This window comes from Bombus flavifrons, chromosome 4 (genome assembly GCF_040668555.2).
Source record: "Bombus flavifrons isolate JBK064 chromosome 4, iyBomFlav1_principal, whole genome shotgun sequence".
Lineage (NCBI taxonomy): Eukaryota > Metazoa > Arthropoda > Insecta > Hymenoptera > Apidae > Bombus > Bombus flavifrons.
Window position 1 is genome coordinate 18,599,126 of NC_138445.1, and position 19,503 is coordinate 18,618,628.

The 19,503-nt window shown below is 34.2% G+C and overlaps 1 protein-coding gene across 2 annotated transcripts in view; it reads right to left on the minus strand.

Moving 5' to 3' along the window:
• Positions 1-19,187, minus strand: part of LOC138179276 (tyrosine-protein kinase Dnt) — a 128,967-nt gene extending 109,780 nt beyond the window's left edge. For both annotated transcript variants that reach the window (XM_069111904.1, XM_069111902.1), the window contains exons 1-5: positions 19,132-19,187; positions 18,680-18,786; positions 17,459-17,507; positions 17,050-17,117; positions 16,564-16,691 (exon numbers count right to left, since the gene is read on the minus strand). In XM_069111904.1, coding sequence (XP_068968005.1) covers positions 16,564-16,596 — 33 coding nt within the window. In that variant the 5' untranslated portion in view covers positions 16,597-16,691; positions 17,050-17,117; positions 17,459-17,507; positions 18,680-18,786; positions 19,132-19,187. The remainder of the gene's footprint in view (positions 1-16,563; positions 16,692-17,049; positions 17,118-17,458; positions 17,508-18,679; positions 18,787-19,131) is intronic.
• Between the last annotated feature and the right edge of the window lie 316 nt (positions 19,188-19,503).

The window sequence follows — 19,503 nt, forward strand, 5'->3', positions numbered from 1 at the left end:
CAACTGCGAGAGAAAATTCACATTGGACAGTAATGAAACCGTGTATAAGAAACTATTCTTGGACATGATACAGTTTGGTTTGGTTCAATTTACAGCTATTTTAGTATCTATAGTATTATCATTCTACGTGATATTATTTCCATCGCGAATACCCTTGGAAACTTTTAAGAGAATGCACGATGGTTGTTTTTTACTTTAGTTAATTTTAGTAAAATACAAAGCAACATTCATTTATAAGTCTAAATTTCATTAATACAGTTTCTCACATACCTGCTAACTGCATTTGCCATTTTCGTTATTGAATTGTTATGAAGCTTTCGCTTCAAACGAAAATAAGTTCTTTACTTTAAAAACTAAAGATAATTTGGTGACTGCGATCAAACTGCAACAAAATGCACCTGTTTGTACGTGAAAGTATTTCAGGTTTGAGTTTGCAAGAGTAAAAACGTTTCTACGCGAATCGACAAATTGTGAATGGTAATTGCTCTTAAGTAAATAAATAAATAAGCAAGCAATCGGTATGAGCATGCCAGGCAAACAGGAAGAAGAGAGTCGATGGTCGTTGCTGGAACACGCGAGCGATCCATTTAAATCATTCAAGGTACTTTCAATCGTTTTCCCCTGGAAACGTGATCTGATGCAAGTAACTCGTAGACGGGAAATTCTGTTTGAGAACGTTCCCGCATCCTGTCGTATCTAGCTTTGAAAATAATTAAAAATGGCAAAAGTACGTTCGTTGAGTGTTTTAAAATATTTTACGATGAACGGTACAGTCAGCCACAAAAGTTTACGCGCGTTTTTTACAAGTAGAATATTATAGTAAAATATAGTATAGTAGAATATAATAGCATGTATTCGATACATTCGGATACACACGTATCGTTGTAAATGTAACGAAACGTAAATGTAACTTATTCACTTTTAGCTTTATTAAAAAGGTACAAATATACAAAATCTAATGTTACGAAAATCACATACACCTACTACATCCATATAAAGTCAGAAAAACTAGTAGACTTACTGTTATATAAAATATTTTGTATCCTATTTGATTCTCCGCTCCATTGATTCGAAGCAACGAACCCTGCCCTGACTTACGGACAGATTAGAAGGCAAAGTGGTTGCGGGAGGGACACTTTTAACGATGTTTTCTATCGGATCGGCAGTGACCTTTGCCATTTGGAGGCCTCGAGTCGATTTTCCGTTCTAGCGGATGTCGTCGGTGGCCAAGCAAATCCGGGGAAATTCCGGTCGAGCTGGTTGAGCGTCGGTGCGAGAGAACGAGCTTTCAAAGAGTTTCACAGGTTTTTTGGCGAGCGCGAGCGGTGTGCCAAGCCAGTAACTACCGCCGTAAAAGCGGCTACGTTTCAACGAGGATACGATGATGTTACCACGGTTTCACAGGGGAGACCTATACCCTGACGTGTATCGGCTCGATCGATATTTGCCGAGACATAACTCGATAGAATATCGAATGAACGCGTCAAGCCCTGCAGGGCCACGTCGATTCTCCCCTTAGTAATGAGTCAACCTCACGGAATTGTCCTGCGAGCCACGACAATTTTTCATAGACAAAAGTTCCGAATCTCAATATCTTTGATTTTATGCCACTTGTTTTCTAATTTTCACATTTTCACATGATCTTTGCTTCCATCCATGTTCTCGTAAACACGTTCCCATAAACATGTTCCCATAAACATCCATGAGAAATCACCAGCCTTCATTTATTCCACGACATAAGCTAATCGATAGCTTACAGATTTCAAATATTTTAAATTAGTCAAGCAAGTATTTGATATATTATAGGAAGGGAAAAATCAACCGTACCAGGAAATAGAAATCTAACGTTTTTGACTAGAATGTCCGAAATACGAAATACGTCGGATATCGGATACAACCATGAGTATTTTTGTTGCTTAAATAAACGTTATTTCGTTCGTTAATCAGCGTGTTGGTAATAATTCGTAAACGGTTGGTAAAACGATTATCGTTCAAAGTCACTACAAAAACTGACAAAGAAGAAGAAAATAGAACGTTTTTGCCTGCTTCTATTTGAGTAGAGGGAATCGGAAATATGGAAATCTTACTCTAAAGAGTGTAGGGGGAGCCTGGCACTGCGACTGGCAAATCGAACGCATTAAAAGTCCATTATCGGTAGCTCCACAGAGAGAACGAGGCAAGTGGAGAACAGAGAGAAAGAGGCTGATGGGAAGGGGATGCAAAGGAGAATATAACGAGAGAATTAGCACCCTTCTACTTGTTGACCCTTAACTCGGCAACTTCACTATAGTCCTTGAACAGGACACACGTGTGCAACGTACACGTGCTCGTCGACACGCGTATCATCGAATATTGCCCTAGCGATTTGAAAGTTTGGACGAAAATTTTCATAATAATCACGTCCGAAACGGTCAAGCGTATAAGTAAAGAAATCGCTTATGCCAAATTTTGCTTGTACCTGTAATTCGATTTCTAGGCTTATAAGCTTGTAGGCTTAATTTAGCTTGCAATTATTACTCGAAATTAATATTTGAAATTACTCGAAATTAATATTTGAAAACCGTGTTCCGTCATATCAACGATTATCACATCGTATCAGTCGAAATATCAAATTTCGCCGTTTCCATCATTTTGCATACAATCTTTTAACAAATAGTTGCAGAATAAATAAACTGTAAAAGCAACACAAGAGAAACCTTTTAATCCTAAAATTGACGATTCTTTCGAAAGAAAGGCAATTGTATTCTCTACATACATATTTAATATTTTTAGAATGTTGCTTGAAACAAATTTCAAAGCAGTCTGAACCTAGCGTGGTTCTTTTCTACAATTATTAAAAGCAACGGATAGAAATAATTTAATTTTTCCATGGATCAACGAAGGTTGGAAACAAAGTTTCAAGGAAATCTGAGTTCCAAAGTTTCCGAAAATCTCTATGAGAAAGTAAAACTATTTTCTTATTTGACGCGAGTGTCAATACTCTTCAAAGTTTCGAGACAGCGACTGCAGTTTGCGAGAACGAGTCCGACTTTCTTTAAGATTGCAAAATTTTTCTTTCGCGCCACCCAAGTAATTTTCCAACGTTTGTAACGTTTGAACGGAACAACACTACGGAAATATTACATTTCTATCGAGACATTTTTCTCAAATTCTCCGATTGTACGTGTCCTACAGGCGATGCGTCCGTGTTAATAATCGAACACAACAATGAAGGATAATGAAATAACGAATTTGATATTTTACTAATTACCTCCGTCTTAATTATTTAATTTCTCCGTTATTAAGTATTAGGAACAAGTATCGGGTATTGACTAGAGCAAGTATTGCATATTAACATTATTAATATAATATTCCTTTCTATTTATCTTCGTTTTATTCGAATCAATTCACGAGTATCCTCCCTCAAAGATAGAAAGCACTATTGCGTTCACTCCATTAAGAGGATATATGGGCCATAGGAAAGCGTTTTCCAAGTTATACGTCATAAGCATTACACATAGACCTTTTGTAAGCCACCATATTACTTTTTATAGGATAATGGACAATTTATAGTAATTGAGTAACACCATTAATATCATTCAACGATTCTCCCTTTCTTTCTAAGATGAATTCATGGATTCTATCGAGTTCTATGAATAGTTATAAATACACGTATGACCCTTACTTTATCCCCATTATAATAAATAATTTTATCTGTAACTGTTTAATACCGTTAACGTTGTCAACAGTTATGAATACAATTAATAGCTACATCGAGAAATTTCGCTCTTAATTAATCTCGCGTCCTTCCAAAATTGTCCTCTTATATAAAATTAGAGCTTTTTCTTTGAATTCTACGTTTTATGGATTATGGATTTCGTGGTTTTCTGATGTTAAAAAATTTCCTAAATTTTAGAAAAATATGACAAAATCATTGATAATATGCGTGATATCTGAAAATATTAAACACTTGTTCGGTCAAAAAAGGGGAACATTATGAAATAAAAATTGATACGGTCGGTGACCGTATCAAGATTCGGAAATTCAATAAATTCAATAAAATATACGAAGCAAAGGTTAATTTAATTTAACGAGTATTTATTGTTAAATTAATATATATCTAACAATAAGGCATTTATGACACGCATACGTTTATTATCAACGCATTAACAACGATAAAAGTAAATATTAGGAATTGTATGGAACCTGTTAAGAAATAAGACCTAATCAACAGGAGAAATAACGAAAATTAAGATTTCTTATGCGATTAATCTAAAGTGTTGCAGTCAAAAGGGTTAGTGCTTAATCGATTCATCTTCGTCGAATTAATTCGATTATATGTCCCTCGTGATAGAATAAAAGAAACTTGCTCGGTATCCCCATTCAGACGTGTTGGTCGTTGAAAGCTGTTTGCTCGGTTATAAGGACTAAAGAAGGGCGCGCTCTTCGATTGGAATGCTGTCTGTTAAAGATAAGGGTAGCTACCCCTCGACGAAAAGGATCTTACAATATGCTAGACACCACACTGTCACATACCGGGTGACCATTTCCTAACCACCTACATATTGGATTCATTAATCAGTACTTATTTGTCAACCTTATAAAAGATTTTACAGATAAAGAGAGTTTTCAAAATCTCCTCGAGTACATCGAGTGATCAAGTATATCGAGAAGATTTCGGCAATTCCGAATTTCTCGAGAATCTCGAAATTCTCGGAAATCCTGACAATCGTGAATTACGAAACGACGATACTCTCGGCAGTTCGATCCGATCCGATATTTTCGGGTTCTCGCACACTTCCAATAATTTACCTTTATTCGGAATACCGTATCATTTAAAAAAAAAAAAATGTGAAGTTGATCTTCAAGTCTTCGAATCTCTATTTGCAGAGAATTTTCAGCATGTGTGAAATTAACATAAATCTACGAAAAGTAATTTTTAAATATTCATTACAGCCTCGGATGCAAAAAGTTGTAGAAAATGACTTTTACTATTTTCTTCGCAACTTTGACTAATTGCAATCTGTTTGAAATTCTTTACGAATTGTCTAGTAAACTAATCCCTTTAGCTTCTCAAAAAAGGTCTCTAACTTTTATGTATCTAACTTTACAAGAAAGCATGTACGAATACCTTTTTACCCTCACTGTATATCTTTTAATGTGTTTCAAAAGAATTCGTAGAGTTGCTGCTGTAATATTTAATATTTCTGGACTTCTGTAAGTGACTGCATATCGAACAATACTTTGTTAAAAGACACGTAATAACGTCGTTAAATCTCATTCAACAGGCTTGCAAAGCACCCTGTAGAGGCCCGTAAACATGAAACGAAGGGCAGATTGAAGGGCGGTCGCCTTATCACATAGCGCCACATTGACTAAACGACAAAATACCATTCCGTACTTTGTTTCCGCACGCGGGGGCTGATAATTGCACGGGAACGAGAGGTATTGCGCCACGTCGCGTCGCCTAGATTACGTTCGCCTGGTGCCTTCTTTGAGAATGGCCACGAATTGCTAGCGGCACAAACGGGCAAATTTGAAGGCGATGAGCGCGAATAATTGCTTCGCCAGTCTTGAAACGAAGGGACGAACAGGTCAGTCTGAAATGAAACGGATTTGTGCACGCGCGCGAAAAAGCAACTGATATTCTCTCTGTCTTCGTTATAGCGTCCTCGATTATTCTGCATTTTGTTTGCTCAACGTCCGAGAATATTAACACATTCGGCGTGCACGTGGATTTAACGCTTCGAGCTCGGGTTTTAGTTTAGGTTATAATTTCATGCGAGTTTTGCAAAAGTCAGATAGAAAATTTGGAAAAATCACACATCCATATGCATTATTTCTTTGCGTATACTATATATGTGTGTTGTATATGCGTATGCACACGAGTGTGACAGGTGTATACGTATCTTCGAATTAACCAAGTATTAATTTATCCAACTAAAGATTTGGTCTCGTACGAAATGGTTAAGAGCAGATCTACTAGTATATCTTTTTTGCCAAAGTAATGATCGAATTAGTTAGCGTCCTATTTTCTGATCTAAAATCATAATCAATTATAAGTATACTAGAAAAACTAAGAGATTGCAAATTTACATAAGAAATACAAGTACAAAATCAGATAATAATATAGATACTAAGAGATTACAAATTTACATTTACACCAATGTCTTTATGATATCGGTTAAAATTAAGCCTAAAATTAACCAACTACATGCGAACGTAAAACGGGTTTTTAGTGCGCTTCGACCCAGCCTTGCCGCTTAAATTAAGATAAACTTTGAATCGTGCATCGAATGTATCAAACGTGCTTCGTATACCAACACGGATATATCCCTACAACGTAACATTAACGTGTTGCAGCAAGTATCATTTTCTGCTGTATCGCGGCATCGTTGGTGTAAAACTTTCCAACACGATGCTTCTAATATTCCTGCATTTACGTGCAAACACGACTTGTAATACGACATTTATGTTCACCGCGACGAGATATTTTGTACTTCGCACAGTCTGATTTTTATTTTTCTTCGGTAACAAGCCAACATATTTTCTGATTCTTCTTGATATAAAATTATTCGGTAAAATAATAAAAATTGAATATTTTTTCGTTATTCTTATGAAACTTCTCCTTTTAATAAGTTGGAATAGTCGGATGAAACTTTTATTCAAAATATGGATTCACGTATGAACATTTATAATGACGCCCATCTCTATCCATACATTTTAAAAGATTTCTTTTTTCAGAATTATTCTACGATTCGTTGACTGATATCGAAATTATTACTTAAATATTTACTTCTTTCTATCTGTAAAGATAGTTTTCCTATGCTACCTTTTGTAATACGGTATTTCACAAAACATTACGGCGCACTGGAGATATTGGCATGTGCAAGGTATTATTTTTGAAGGAAATCGAAATAATTGTACAAAATGAGAATGAATAATTACAGTATTTCTAACCATCATTCTGATATATACTCGTATAAATTACGGAACAAGAAGCGTCAATTTTTCATGCATGGCGAAATCAACAATAATTAAATCTTTCCGTTTTCTTCTTCTTTCTTTCTTCTAATTTTCTATTTCAGTTTTTATGGTCCCTCTATTAATACTTTTTTATTCGTTTATAGAATATTCCATAGTCCAGCTCGAGCCTCTGGACATTTTTATACTTTTTGCGTCATTCGTTCTATATTTTTTTCAATGGAATTGTGGTCGAGTGATTGGTGCGGTCATTCCGTTACTTTTGTTCCTCCTGTATTTTCTATTTCTTCGAAATGGTTTCTACGCATCATCGTTCTGTGCTGGAATCATAGCAGACATGGTTAAATTTTACTTGAAATAAAAATAGAAAATGACAACTCGAAATAATAAACCAAGTTTCAGCTAATTGATTACTTTTATTTTAATTCTCCAATCATTTTTTATCCTAATTAACACTTTCAAATAAAGTAATAAGTAATTTAGAACGCTAAATACTGCATTTTTCATATTATTTGCTTAATTACTTTGAAATAGTTACGAGTTAAATAAGAGAGTACATTGTTTAAACAATTATTTTCCAAATATTTTATTCGAATAATGTTCGAACTCGCATCATTATCATGTGTGCAAATGAAATTATTTCTAACTAATCCAAAAGTCGCATGTTCTTATAAAATACATATACAAACGTTATTATATGTTTACAATTGTAATTTCTAAAAACATTTTTCTTAATAAGGTTTTAATACAGAATGGAAATAAAATATCTGAATTCATAACATATATGCAAATATCCACAAACTTGAAAAATAAACATCGAAACGAAACTGTATATGTGTACTAGCACGATGTACGAAAATATCCCATTTAACCTGAGAAGAGAAATGGTTTCCGAAAACGTTCTCCATCTTGTTGAATACATGCGTGAACGGAAAATTAAATCCAGACGCAAGTCGAATACTTTAGCGTACAATTTGTAAGCTGCCATGATATTTTTCATCTCGATAAGCGATGACGGAGCGTCTAGTATCGTACCGCATCATGAAGTTGTTTAAAAGGAAAACAAAGCGATTTCACGGCATTAAATTAATAGATCCGACAAACGGGGAAGCTGTTTGCGACTTAAGTCTCCCTACGTGACTCCCGTTAAGACCGCCAGCTTATTTTCTTCTCTTGTCGATCATACTGAGCAAACAATTGTATCAAAATCTGTTTGAAACAATTCGATGTTCACCTTTTTCGCATGTACTACTTTCTCATATCAACGTTACCCTTCAACGGGTTACTAACACGTGTCAATTTAAAAATTGTATTCTACCTATTTCTAAGGTTTTAAGGAAATTCGAAGGAATTCCCTTGAAAGGCACAAAACAGCCGGTGGCGCCACGCTAGTGCTTGGTATAAGTGTTCATTTTCTACGTACATATGTATGTATATATGCACATATATGCACAAGCTGATTTAATCTATAAATGCAAATTACTAGTAAACTAGTAAACTATCTGTTATACCGTGTAGGAAATGATTCAGTCAGGAAGTGGATGGTTTCGAGAAGGTCATCTTATTCCGTATCCTGAGTACCATTTTTTCCAATACATTCTATCATGCTGGTTCTATAGTTATGAAAAGAAAGCGAACTAATTTTCGATTTTTCTTCCAACGAATGTAATCTATCCTTTTTTGAGGAAGAAAATTAGGTATAAATTATTTTCCGACACGATACGATACGATTTGCTGTGCCGCAGTATTTTAGTAATGAGTTTGTTTGTGCCATGAAATTGAAAACGTTGGAAATCGCTTGTTTTGTATCGTAAAGCTACCAAGTAGAAAGATAATGCCACCACATCTATAAAGGCAAGGTAATATTCATCGTAAAAACTTAGCTATCGCCATAGAACTGGATCGAATGACGCACTTTCTACGTGACAATATAATCTTATACCGTAATGGACGCAAATTTTTGTTTGAACTCTTAGCCATGACAGCATAAGATACGTTTATCTCTCTGGATATTTGTCCACGCAGCAAGTGCCCCTTCATATTGGCCAGGAAGTTGCGACCAAGGTTCGCTGTGGGTTAAAGAAACATCGGAAGAAAGAAGGTGAATTTATAGTTTATTAGTTTCGAAGCAACTAGGAAGCACAGGCTATTGGGCAAAGTCCATTGAAACTTCCCAATCTATAGGGATAATAAAAAAGAAGAGTAAAGCAAGACAGGAAAAGAGAAGGAGGGACAAGCAGTAAAAAAAAGCAAGGAAAGCAATAGGATGCGGACAAAACCCGCTCATACGGGGTGAAATTGGGAAACGCACAGGAACCCAAGGTATTGTCCTACTGAGAACATTTCGGACAGTGAAGGGTAGAGACCGGGCAGTTGCAAATTTTTTTGCTGCACTCACAAAACGTAGAAATATTCCACTCTATTCTTCTTCAGTTCAGATACATATACTTTCAGTTTATTAAAACAATGCCTCGACTAAATTTAAGAAATTTAAGAAATCTAGGAAATTATTCGATCATTTAGGAATTAAAAAATTGCTCCCCCTTTAAAGCGTAACTAATAATCTATGGACCATCAGGGTATCTATGGTAGACTACCGATATACGATATTATTCGTATGTACTTATCGATTACTATCTGAAAAAGTATTAAAGCAATGCCATTTTAAATTGTGACATTGCACTGGTCAAGTAATTTATTGAAACTCTGACATTATCTCTCTAGTAAATAGTTTACTTTTAGACTCGGTTCTCCCGGATATCAGAAAATTAACGATTTATCGAGTATATTATTTTCAAATCGATCATATCAAATCGTCGATATCATCTTTATTATTTAATTCTCTTCGTCTTTCTTAACGTGTAAATACTAATATTTTATCAATCGAGTCATCTAATCAAAAGATTATATAAGTTTCGACATTAAATATCATTTTGAAGTTATTCTTCGAAGCTTTTTATAGTATACTTCTACTCTCTATTTATTCATCGTTTTAAACTTACACGTTTATATTACGTTTATAAAAATATACAATTACACTGACCTTTACAGTATAAGAAAAAGATATAACAAGAAGAAAAGTTATCTTTGTAAATAAATAATTACTAATAATAAGTTGTTTAACATCTCTAGTTAAAGGTAAAGTTTAACTTGCTACGCTACGGTCAAAAACGACATCGTGATTGCAAAAAATATCGATGAAACTCTTGCTATTCACGGGAGATTTCGTTTCCTGGTGGAAAGGTGGATGAAGTGAAAATGGCGGTCGGCCAAATTTTATATATTCCGTTCGTTCATTCGTGGACTGCAATTTGCAGCTCTTTACGATGTTCACGGGGTTGAGGTCCGTTCTTCTAAAGGAGGTATACGATTGGCCAAAACGCGTCGTCGGACACCCCCTTCCCTGTGTTGTTGAAATACGCTCCTACAGGATCACATTCACCCCGATGGGCTTAGGTGGCAGGGGATATTCGGATAGGAGGCTGAGCTTTTACGAGCTCTTGGCTCAGTTGAAATTTGTCTGGATGCCACCCGACTATCCTCAACGTCGCTCTCTCTTCCCTTTCCAGAAGTAAGGGGCAAATCAAGAGACAGCAAGTAATAAAAGAGTTGAATCACCCTTTCGCTCCATTCTTTCTCTCTCTCTCTCTCTCTCTCTTTCTCATAGCTATTTCCTCACGTTCTATATGACTTTCTTCTACTCGAGAAAATATATCGCCGCCTTTGTTGAGATTTCACGAATCGTTAAGGAATCCGTGTCCAACATGAACGAGCAATATTGCACGTCTCGCTAAAAATTTCCCGACGCTCGTACGATTCGAATGGAAATTAGATATTTATGGAAATACATGCCGCACGTGTATTTTAAAAGTGACATATCTCCAGCTAGTTTTTGAAAGAAACGCGAAAAATTAATTGGAAGCTTACAACAAAATTATTTATATATATATATATATACTTAATATAAAAGCTGGAGGAAAGTAATGAACTCTATGAACTCTAGGAAACAACGGACAAATATTATTTTCGTAATATTTGATTCTTAACCCTTAAAATTCCTCTTTGACCGTTTTGATGCTCCAACAGAGGATTGAATTTATTCTAAATTACGACACTTGTCAAATATGCGCGATATATAGAAATAATTGATATTATAAAAAAGATTAGAACGTTTTAAATGTATTATAATTATAAATGTCAATTATAAATGTTAAACGTGTTCGATAGATGTCATTTAATGGTAATGAAAACTTAGTAACTTGTAACGATATACAGGATTGTCAAATGATGTACGAGTATGGTACAATGTAGATGTATCAGCATCGTCTTATTTTTTGCGTGTGAAGCGTTGTGCAAGACGATTTGTTGATTTTTATAACGTATAACATGTAACGACTTGTAAAATTTCCTTAATAATATTGGTTCAATTTATAAAAGCCACTGTCAAAATTGTATAAAGAACGTGCAACTATTGTTTTAAGCATAATTGTCATTAATTGTGCAAAATTAAAATTATATATACAGTACAGTTACATACAGTATACTTGTGTCTGAGAACTCACTCAATCAAATACCCGTCTTGAAAAAGAAAAAGAACTGCGATTTGTAATTAAAGAAATAAATATATTGCTGGAATCGAAGGATCACGAACGACACACCGTGTATCATATATTTTTACGTGTCGTCGGAAGAGACATGGGGTATCCTTACTCCGAATCGTGACTTCTCGACCCCGAAACGTTTTGTCACTGCGTCGGCCTCTGAAACATTTATCACCAACCTTTTTCCGACCGCTTTCCCTTATTTCTTGTCCCTCGAATCGCTCCTTTATCCTACGAAGGTTCACAAACGAAACGGAAGAGATATACTTGAAATTCTCTCTATTTCTGTTTTCTTTTATTCTTTCGTTCTCAAACCGGACCATCTTCTCTCTTCTCTTTCCTTGTGACAAGAAGTAAACGAGAAAATGCAAGTTGCACGGCCACGAGCGTATCTGTGTGTATGTTCGTAAAATATAACATCCAAAGGGAATATAATTTCATAGGTGTATTGTCAAATACATAATTCCATGAGTTTCTTTTGATAACAAGGCGAGAAACGCCGTAATTCGAACCAGACGATACAAAAGTGGTACTTTAATAAGATGTAAAATATATAGTAAGGAATTTCTTTCTGATTTACATTCTCTTTTTGAAATGAAAAATAATAATATTGACCATCGGGTACCATTATACAATGGACGATTATTTTTCGCATTCAATAGTCAGAGTAATGGATTCGCCCGAATTGCCCAACATACGTACGCAAATTACAGATCAATTACAGATATAAATCCAATCAAATCGTGAAAATAATACGCCCGAGTGGAGCACGAAGGGTATAGAGAGAAATAGAAAATCATAATCACTATATGATTAAACAGGAAACATCGCAATTGTGAAGTTACCTATACGAGCTATAAGCAGGAGATTTGCGTTCATAACCGAGCATTACGTTTTCTGCATGCGTCGCATTGGTTCGGTTATTAATAAAATTAGGTGTAATTAGCGTATCGATTAAATTATCAAGTGATTAAATTTTCATTGATTTACAACCAGCGGCAAATGCACGACCAAACAATCGACCATTATACCGGTGTAAATATCGCACGCTCGTTTACCGTGAACGCCGAACAAAACCCCATGGATAATCGACGCGCTACGATATTATCAAAATGCACGATAATGACTCGCCAGCGGTAATTCGACGTCGTATCCGCGAACGATAAAATTAGCATGAACGAGGCTTTCGTGCGCGTACGTACCTAGAGTTCAAGAGTAACGGGCCATGAATGAGTACGAGCGAATTGCGCGAGAAATGGTGCATGAATGGCAGAACCTTGAAAACACAGTGACAGCTTATGACACGTATATATTCCATAATTTTCGGAAAATTCATCCGGACTCGTGGATGGCTATTACTTTTCAGCAATATTTGCAATTTCTTATGATAAATTGCAAGTTGTTCCTTTTTCTTCTTTTTTTTTCTTTTTTTTTCATCAAAAGTAGTATTCTTTTCTTTTCGTAACATGTGAAATTTCTTAGTGTATTTATATATTGTATGTGCCGGTTTACAAATTTTTATTCTGTAAACAATTTTTCAATGACGATAGGTATATTGGTTACTTGGTTATTTGACTCTAGACCAATTGAAAATAAAGTGTAACACTCCATATATCAACCGAATCATCGGAAATTATTTCACGTTTGCGTTGCCGGGTAACGGATGCTATTCTGCCCCGACCCATAGTCAATTTATTTTCCTTTTTTATTTATACAATATCAAAATTGAAGGATTAAGTTTAGATCGAGTTACATAAAAATTCGGCCACCTACCGTAGAAGGAAACGTAATCGTGGTCTAAATTTAAGTTTTATGTTTTTCCAAATATATTTCGGAAATTAAAGTCGCGCGACGATTATTTGTATAGGAAACAGCTCTCGCAGCTATTGAAATTAGTGTAGAGACGAAACTTTTAAATAATTATCTACGTGAAAGTATAGAAATTAATTTTTTTAATGATTCTTAATTCGAAAATAATTATATAATGCCGCTTTTTCTTTTAATACAGAATCGTTCTTAGAAGCTTTCCAGATCACCGAAGGACCTTCCTTAGGTTTAAAATCTTAATCCTCGATCTCTGGTATCGGCAGCTACGATGGTTTGGATGGAGTTATTGAATTCTAGAATATTATTAATATTTCACTGATGCAATATACCATAGTTGCACTGATATGAACACCTAGTCAGAGTCGCAGCCAATTACCTCATATTTCTTGCCATATAATTAATAATTATACCAGTTATACAGTTAATTGTTTTCTCTATAGTGATACAATTAGTAATTATATATCGAATAATATTGATTGAGTGGAGACCCACCCTATCCGCGACCCATCCATCCTCCTTTTACGCAAAAAATCTAAAATTTATTCATCGTCAAATAAACTACTCCTCCTGGTGTGCGTTTGTACAATGTTCAAAATAAACAGCAAACGGAGGTTTAAGAAGAAAAACCGACGCGAAAACTAGAAACCTGACTAAGACGCATGAAAACCTAAAATCTATAAATTATATTAAATCTGAATCTAGTTGTAATTCTATATGGGGCACTGTTTTACATATATATCATATACATGTATGTATGTACATTAAAATTTTCGTCTTTTATTGTCGTGGAAGTGAAAACTAATTGATTATGATTATAATAATTAATTATGATTAAGAATTAAGAAAGAATTAAGATTATGAAACAATATAAAGTTGGACAAATTCGGATCCGTATAATTCTCTAAGAAGTTCTAAAAATTCATAATAAAAGTTGCAAAAGACAATCGCGATATCATAATTCGCAACTCTAATTCAAACCATAATCATTCTCTCGCGACACTAATAAAAAGCCGAGATATTATTTCGCAACTCTAATTCAACCCGTAATTAATCTCTTTCGCGACACTAATAAAAAATACCGCGATTTGCCCAATATGATAATGGCCGATATATACATCGACAAAAAAAAATCTACTACTACTACAAATATTAAAAACGAGCATAGTGACAAAGTAGTAACAAGAACGACTTTCCATGCTCTGGATGATCCAGAGGATGGAGAGCCATTAGTAGTTGCCCTCTTGAATGGCAGTTTGCCGGGCCTCTTCGGCTCATAGCCTCTTCTTTCTTCGGGCGCAATGCCCGTTGAAACTTAAATCTAAGCTCGAGACTTCTAAATCGGAGACCTAACCAACAGACAAAACCAGAGACGATAGCATGCTCTACTCGTGCCAGTTTCACCGTCGATTTTTCAAATTAGATTTCCAGAAACAGGTTGGTCACACGAAAACGCGCCTACCCGACCAGAGACTGTACCAACCTGCCAGGCCCTACCTACTTATAATTAACAGACATACCAGAAAGTATACTACCTATCCTACCTAGCGCTATATTTAAAAATGGCAAAACAGGCACACCAACACACTCGCTCCACGGTTCTCACACGAACGCTCGGGCGCAAAGGTCCTACACTAGAGAGGACGTCCCGGGACGCCTCCGACACCCGAGCTTAACACACATCATGCACACTCTAAGGTACGTACCGTTTTCCTGAAGTCGACTGACGGAGGCTAGTGACCATTACGTAAAACGTGATAAAACACGTCTGAGGAAATGATATCGTTAAAATAAATGTAAGTAAACTTGGAATTATAATTGTAATTTACGGCAATATTAAAAGCGTGGTTACACTTAATCGCGTGGATGATATTATCAGAAATTGTGATTGTATCGAGACGTAAATTGAATCGATATATGTCTCGACATTTTTAATATTTGAAGTTTTAACGAATGAGAGAAAGCGACGCAATTCCACGGCCTAACAACACACACACATAATGTGGAAAATACGTCGTGTACGATACACTAACACATCGTCAGTCGCTGATCAATTATTACATTATTTAATTCTAGATCATCGTGCCCAATGTCTCTCTCCCATTCAAGTAGCACCTGGGCACGTGAATGAGATCCTGACAATGGGCGCGGAAAGGGTTAAACCTGAAAATCCTGATCTAAAAAGATGATTAGTTTGTGTAATTTTTATTTAACGAACTAACATTCTTTGATTTTATATTTTACTACTTTGTATTTGATTAAATCAACTTTATTAATTTAATAGTAAACAAGTAACTCTACTTTATTAATTTAATAAATTAGAACAAAAGTTTAATATTGCAAAAAAAGTAGCGTTAATTGAAAAAGACTGAGACTCGATCAAATGGAATAATTGACTCTAGATATATTACTAAGAAAGAAATAATCTCAGGCGATCTCTTTATCAAAGCATATACTCGAAAGTGCAGAAGCAGTGTTCAAAATTATTGCTTTGATTAAAAAATCTGCCTGCCGCGAAGTGTCTTCTTGCACGTAAAATTTCACACATTCTTGTACGGGAAAAAATGAATTTTAACTCATATTTTAAATTCTAGCCAAAGTGAAATAAACGAACGTGACTTAATATTGTTACGAAGGAGAAAATAAAATTGAGGATTATTCATTGTATGGTATATTGCCTGTATCGTCGTTATCATTGAGTGACAACTGCAGCTTTCATAACAACGAAATCGGAGGGTATCCGATTTCTCCACTACAAAATGCTCAAACGAGATCATTTTAATATCTCTTAATTATACTAAAATTCATTGCTTAAGATTAAGTATATTTATGTCATACAGCTATATTCACGTAGATGTTTGCCTTCTGCAAATATTTATACCGAATACTAATATACATATTTATAAGTGCCATGAATATATTCTCAAATGTATATATTTTAACTAGCTGTTGAAAAACCAATTACTATAATCGCGATGTGCAAGAAGACCTATCCTGAACTAATATAAATAAAGATTTGAAAAAAAATGTTACTACTCACGGATATAAAAAATACCCGCGGTCACTATGCTCGCAAGAAATTCTACACGATACAACCAGTCACCCGTGCCGATTCGGACCTTTCATCCTACGACATGATTGAGTGACCGGAGGAACAGAAATGCATGCGACTCACCGTTCGAAGCGGAGAAACAGAGGACGTTACCATCGATACTGCGCTATCTCAGCGAATGTCGTCAGGGAGACTAACATCAGGCTGGAACCGTTGAAAATCCAATGGTGGAAATAGAGGTTGCGAATAATCTGTTACAAAACAAAACACGATGAGTGATTGCTGATTATTTGAAAAGTTGGAGATAATGAAAAATAGAGGTTTATTAACTTTAGTAACTTTAGTAATAATAAAGATTGAAATTCTAATAAACTTTGATAAGTATAAAAACTGAAACTCTAATATGAAAGTTTAAAATCTAAAAATTAAGAATCTAATGATTTCTGAAATTTGTTAGTCATTTGTTTCATAATTCGGTATTAAGACTTTAACACTTATTTTATTTTAATGAAAGAATAACCTCAAAAGATCCTAATTCTTAATTGATAGTGTTGAAAGAAAAATACACAGAAAAGACATAATTGAAGTACGATATGTAAATATACTTACATTCTTGGCTTTTGAGCCACTGTTAGAACAGTCCTAAAAAAGATGAAGAAGTTGAAACAGTGATATGTCTATAACAAAACATAAGATATCATTAATATTGTTAATACATAATACAAACTTGGATCTTTAACGATAATAAAGACTGAAATTCTAATAAAATCTAATAAGTAGTGTAAATTGAAATTCTAATATAAAAGTTTGTAATCAAAAAATTGAGAATTCAGTGATTTTTGATGCGTATCAAACAGTTTTGTTGTAATTGAATGTTAACACTTTAAGACTTAATTTCAATTAAAAAAACATTTATAGTTTTTTAAATTATCGATCACTTGTATGTTGTAATTAACAATAATTCAAACAAAATACAAAAAACTGAGCAAATTGAAATGCAATACATAAAACTACTTACATTCTTGAGCTCCTGGAAAGGCTTTATCCTCTTGAGAGATACACTGACTCTAATACCGAAAACGAACATTCAAATATATATATATATATATAAAGAAAAATAAAAGATTACGTTACCACGACCGCTTAAAGCATAATCGGCGAACAAGAAATCTAATTTTAAAATTTTATTACTTTCGCGTGTTATTATTCGATTGAATTTAATCAAAACTACCGTGATTTGAAAATATTGAAAAATACTTTTACGTAGCAAACACTGACTCTACAAACCGCATTTCGCGCAGTCACAAATATTCTCTGAAAATAAAGTTGTGTAATGGCGGACTGGGAGGGGGGGGGCGTATGTAAGAAAAGCGAAATATCGTTTCGATATTTTTCTGCTTTTCTCTATCGAACGTTTATTTAGAAAATACTGCTTTTTTTTTACATTTACAAAATTATTATTAAAAGATTCGAACAGGTATGAAAAATATTAGTTGAAAATTATGACATATTTCTCCATACCGAACAAAAGTTTACGAATACCGTGAATGCAATGCAATTGTTTGCAAGAATTATACTGTGAATGTTCGTTATTAGAATATGAACTAGGATATACACTCCACTAATACACTATAGTCGCGTATTGTAAATACTCGAAAATATTTGCAAGAATTCAAAAATTCACAACTAAATATACTTAAAGAATACAACAGAAACACGCACGAAACCTTGCTTTGACGTGCTTGAGTCCACTAGCGCGCCACCTCTATGAAAAAAATATAAGCTACAAAGTTGCAAGTATATGACGTTAACTATAGGAAATTCACATAATATAGCAAAATAATTTGAATTCTATATGTGAATGTTACGATACCTATCGAAATAAGTTGAAGCTATTTTTATTAGGATTTCTATGTTTCAAACTGTCTACACGAGTTTGTCGTTAAATTATCAAGAATTCTATATCGCGAATTACATTGAAAAAATAAAATAATTCGTTACAAATTCGTTCGACACAAGAGAATGATTTCATATATTCGAACTAGAACAATGACTTATTTAATCGTATTTATTTTCGTCTCAGTATTCCAAATAATCACGAAATTATTTATTATGAAATATGTATCAAATATATTTTAAAATAAATATAAATTGTACACCAAATGTTACCATGTTCGAATAACAAGGCAATTGAATTCTTCATACACAGCTTTCTTAGTCAAAATAAATTAAACATTACCAAATTTCCATGAAAATTCATCGAATTGATCGATTGATTAATCGTCGTTGCGTCCATATATTAGTATTCCTGTTACTTCTATGTTATCCCTGCTATCGATCAATAACCTGCACAAAAATAACTACAAGTTAAAACAAATATAGAAAATAATTAAATGAAAACACAATCAAACTCAAATTTTATTACGAAAGATTACGATAGAAGCTACCGGTAACAGTATCATTTAATAAATAGACGACCGAAGAAAAATTAAAACAAAGGATTTCAGAAAACCACTTAATTTCATTATCGTAATGTTCAATGAATCATTAAATAAACGTATATTAATCAAACGATATTAATAACAAGATATAGACGATGGTAAACAATATAATAACGAATAGTACGAAAAACATTATTAATGATAATAATGAATAAGCGACACCATCAATAGGTTAGTATACGTTACAAACCTGACACAACGCGATCCATGTTATCGATACGAAATGAGACGATCGAATGACTCCTTCGTTTCGCCGAGCAACGTGGAAAGTGGTGGGGGAAGGGGTAAGAGACACACTAGCCCGTGGTACAAGCAAGTACACAGTTAACGATTACACGCAGTTACAGATTAACGATCTACACAAAGAAAACTATTATAAGTTAAGAACATAATTATTTTTAAGTAATGGGTGCATGTTGTTATAAATGAATAGTATAATTACTAATTAATAATAAATATAATGATAAATATAATAAATAAAAATTAATGGAGTAATTGTTTTAGATTAATAACGAATTGTTATTAATGAATAGCGTAACTATTATAAATTATTAGTTTATTT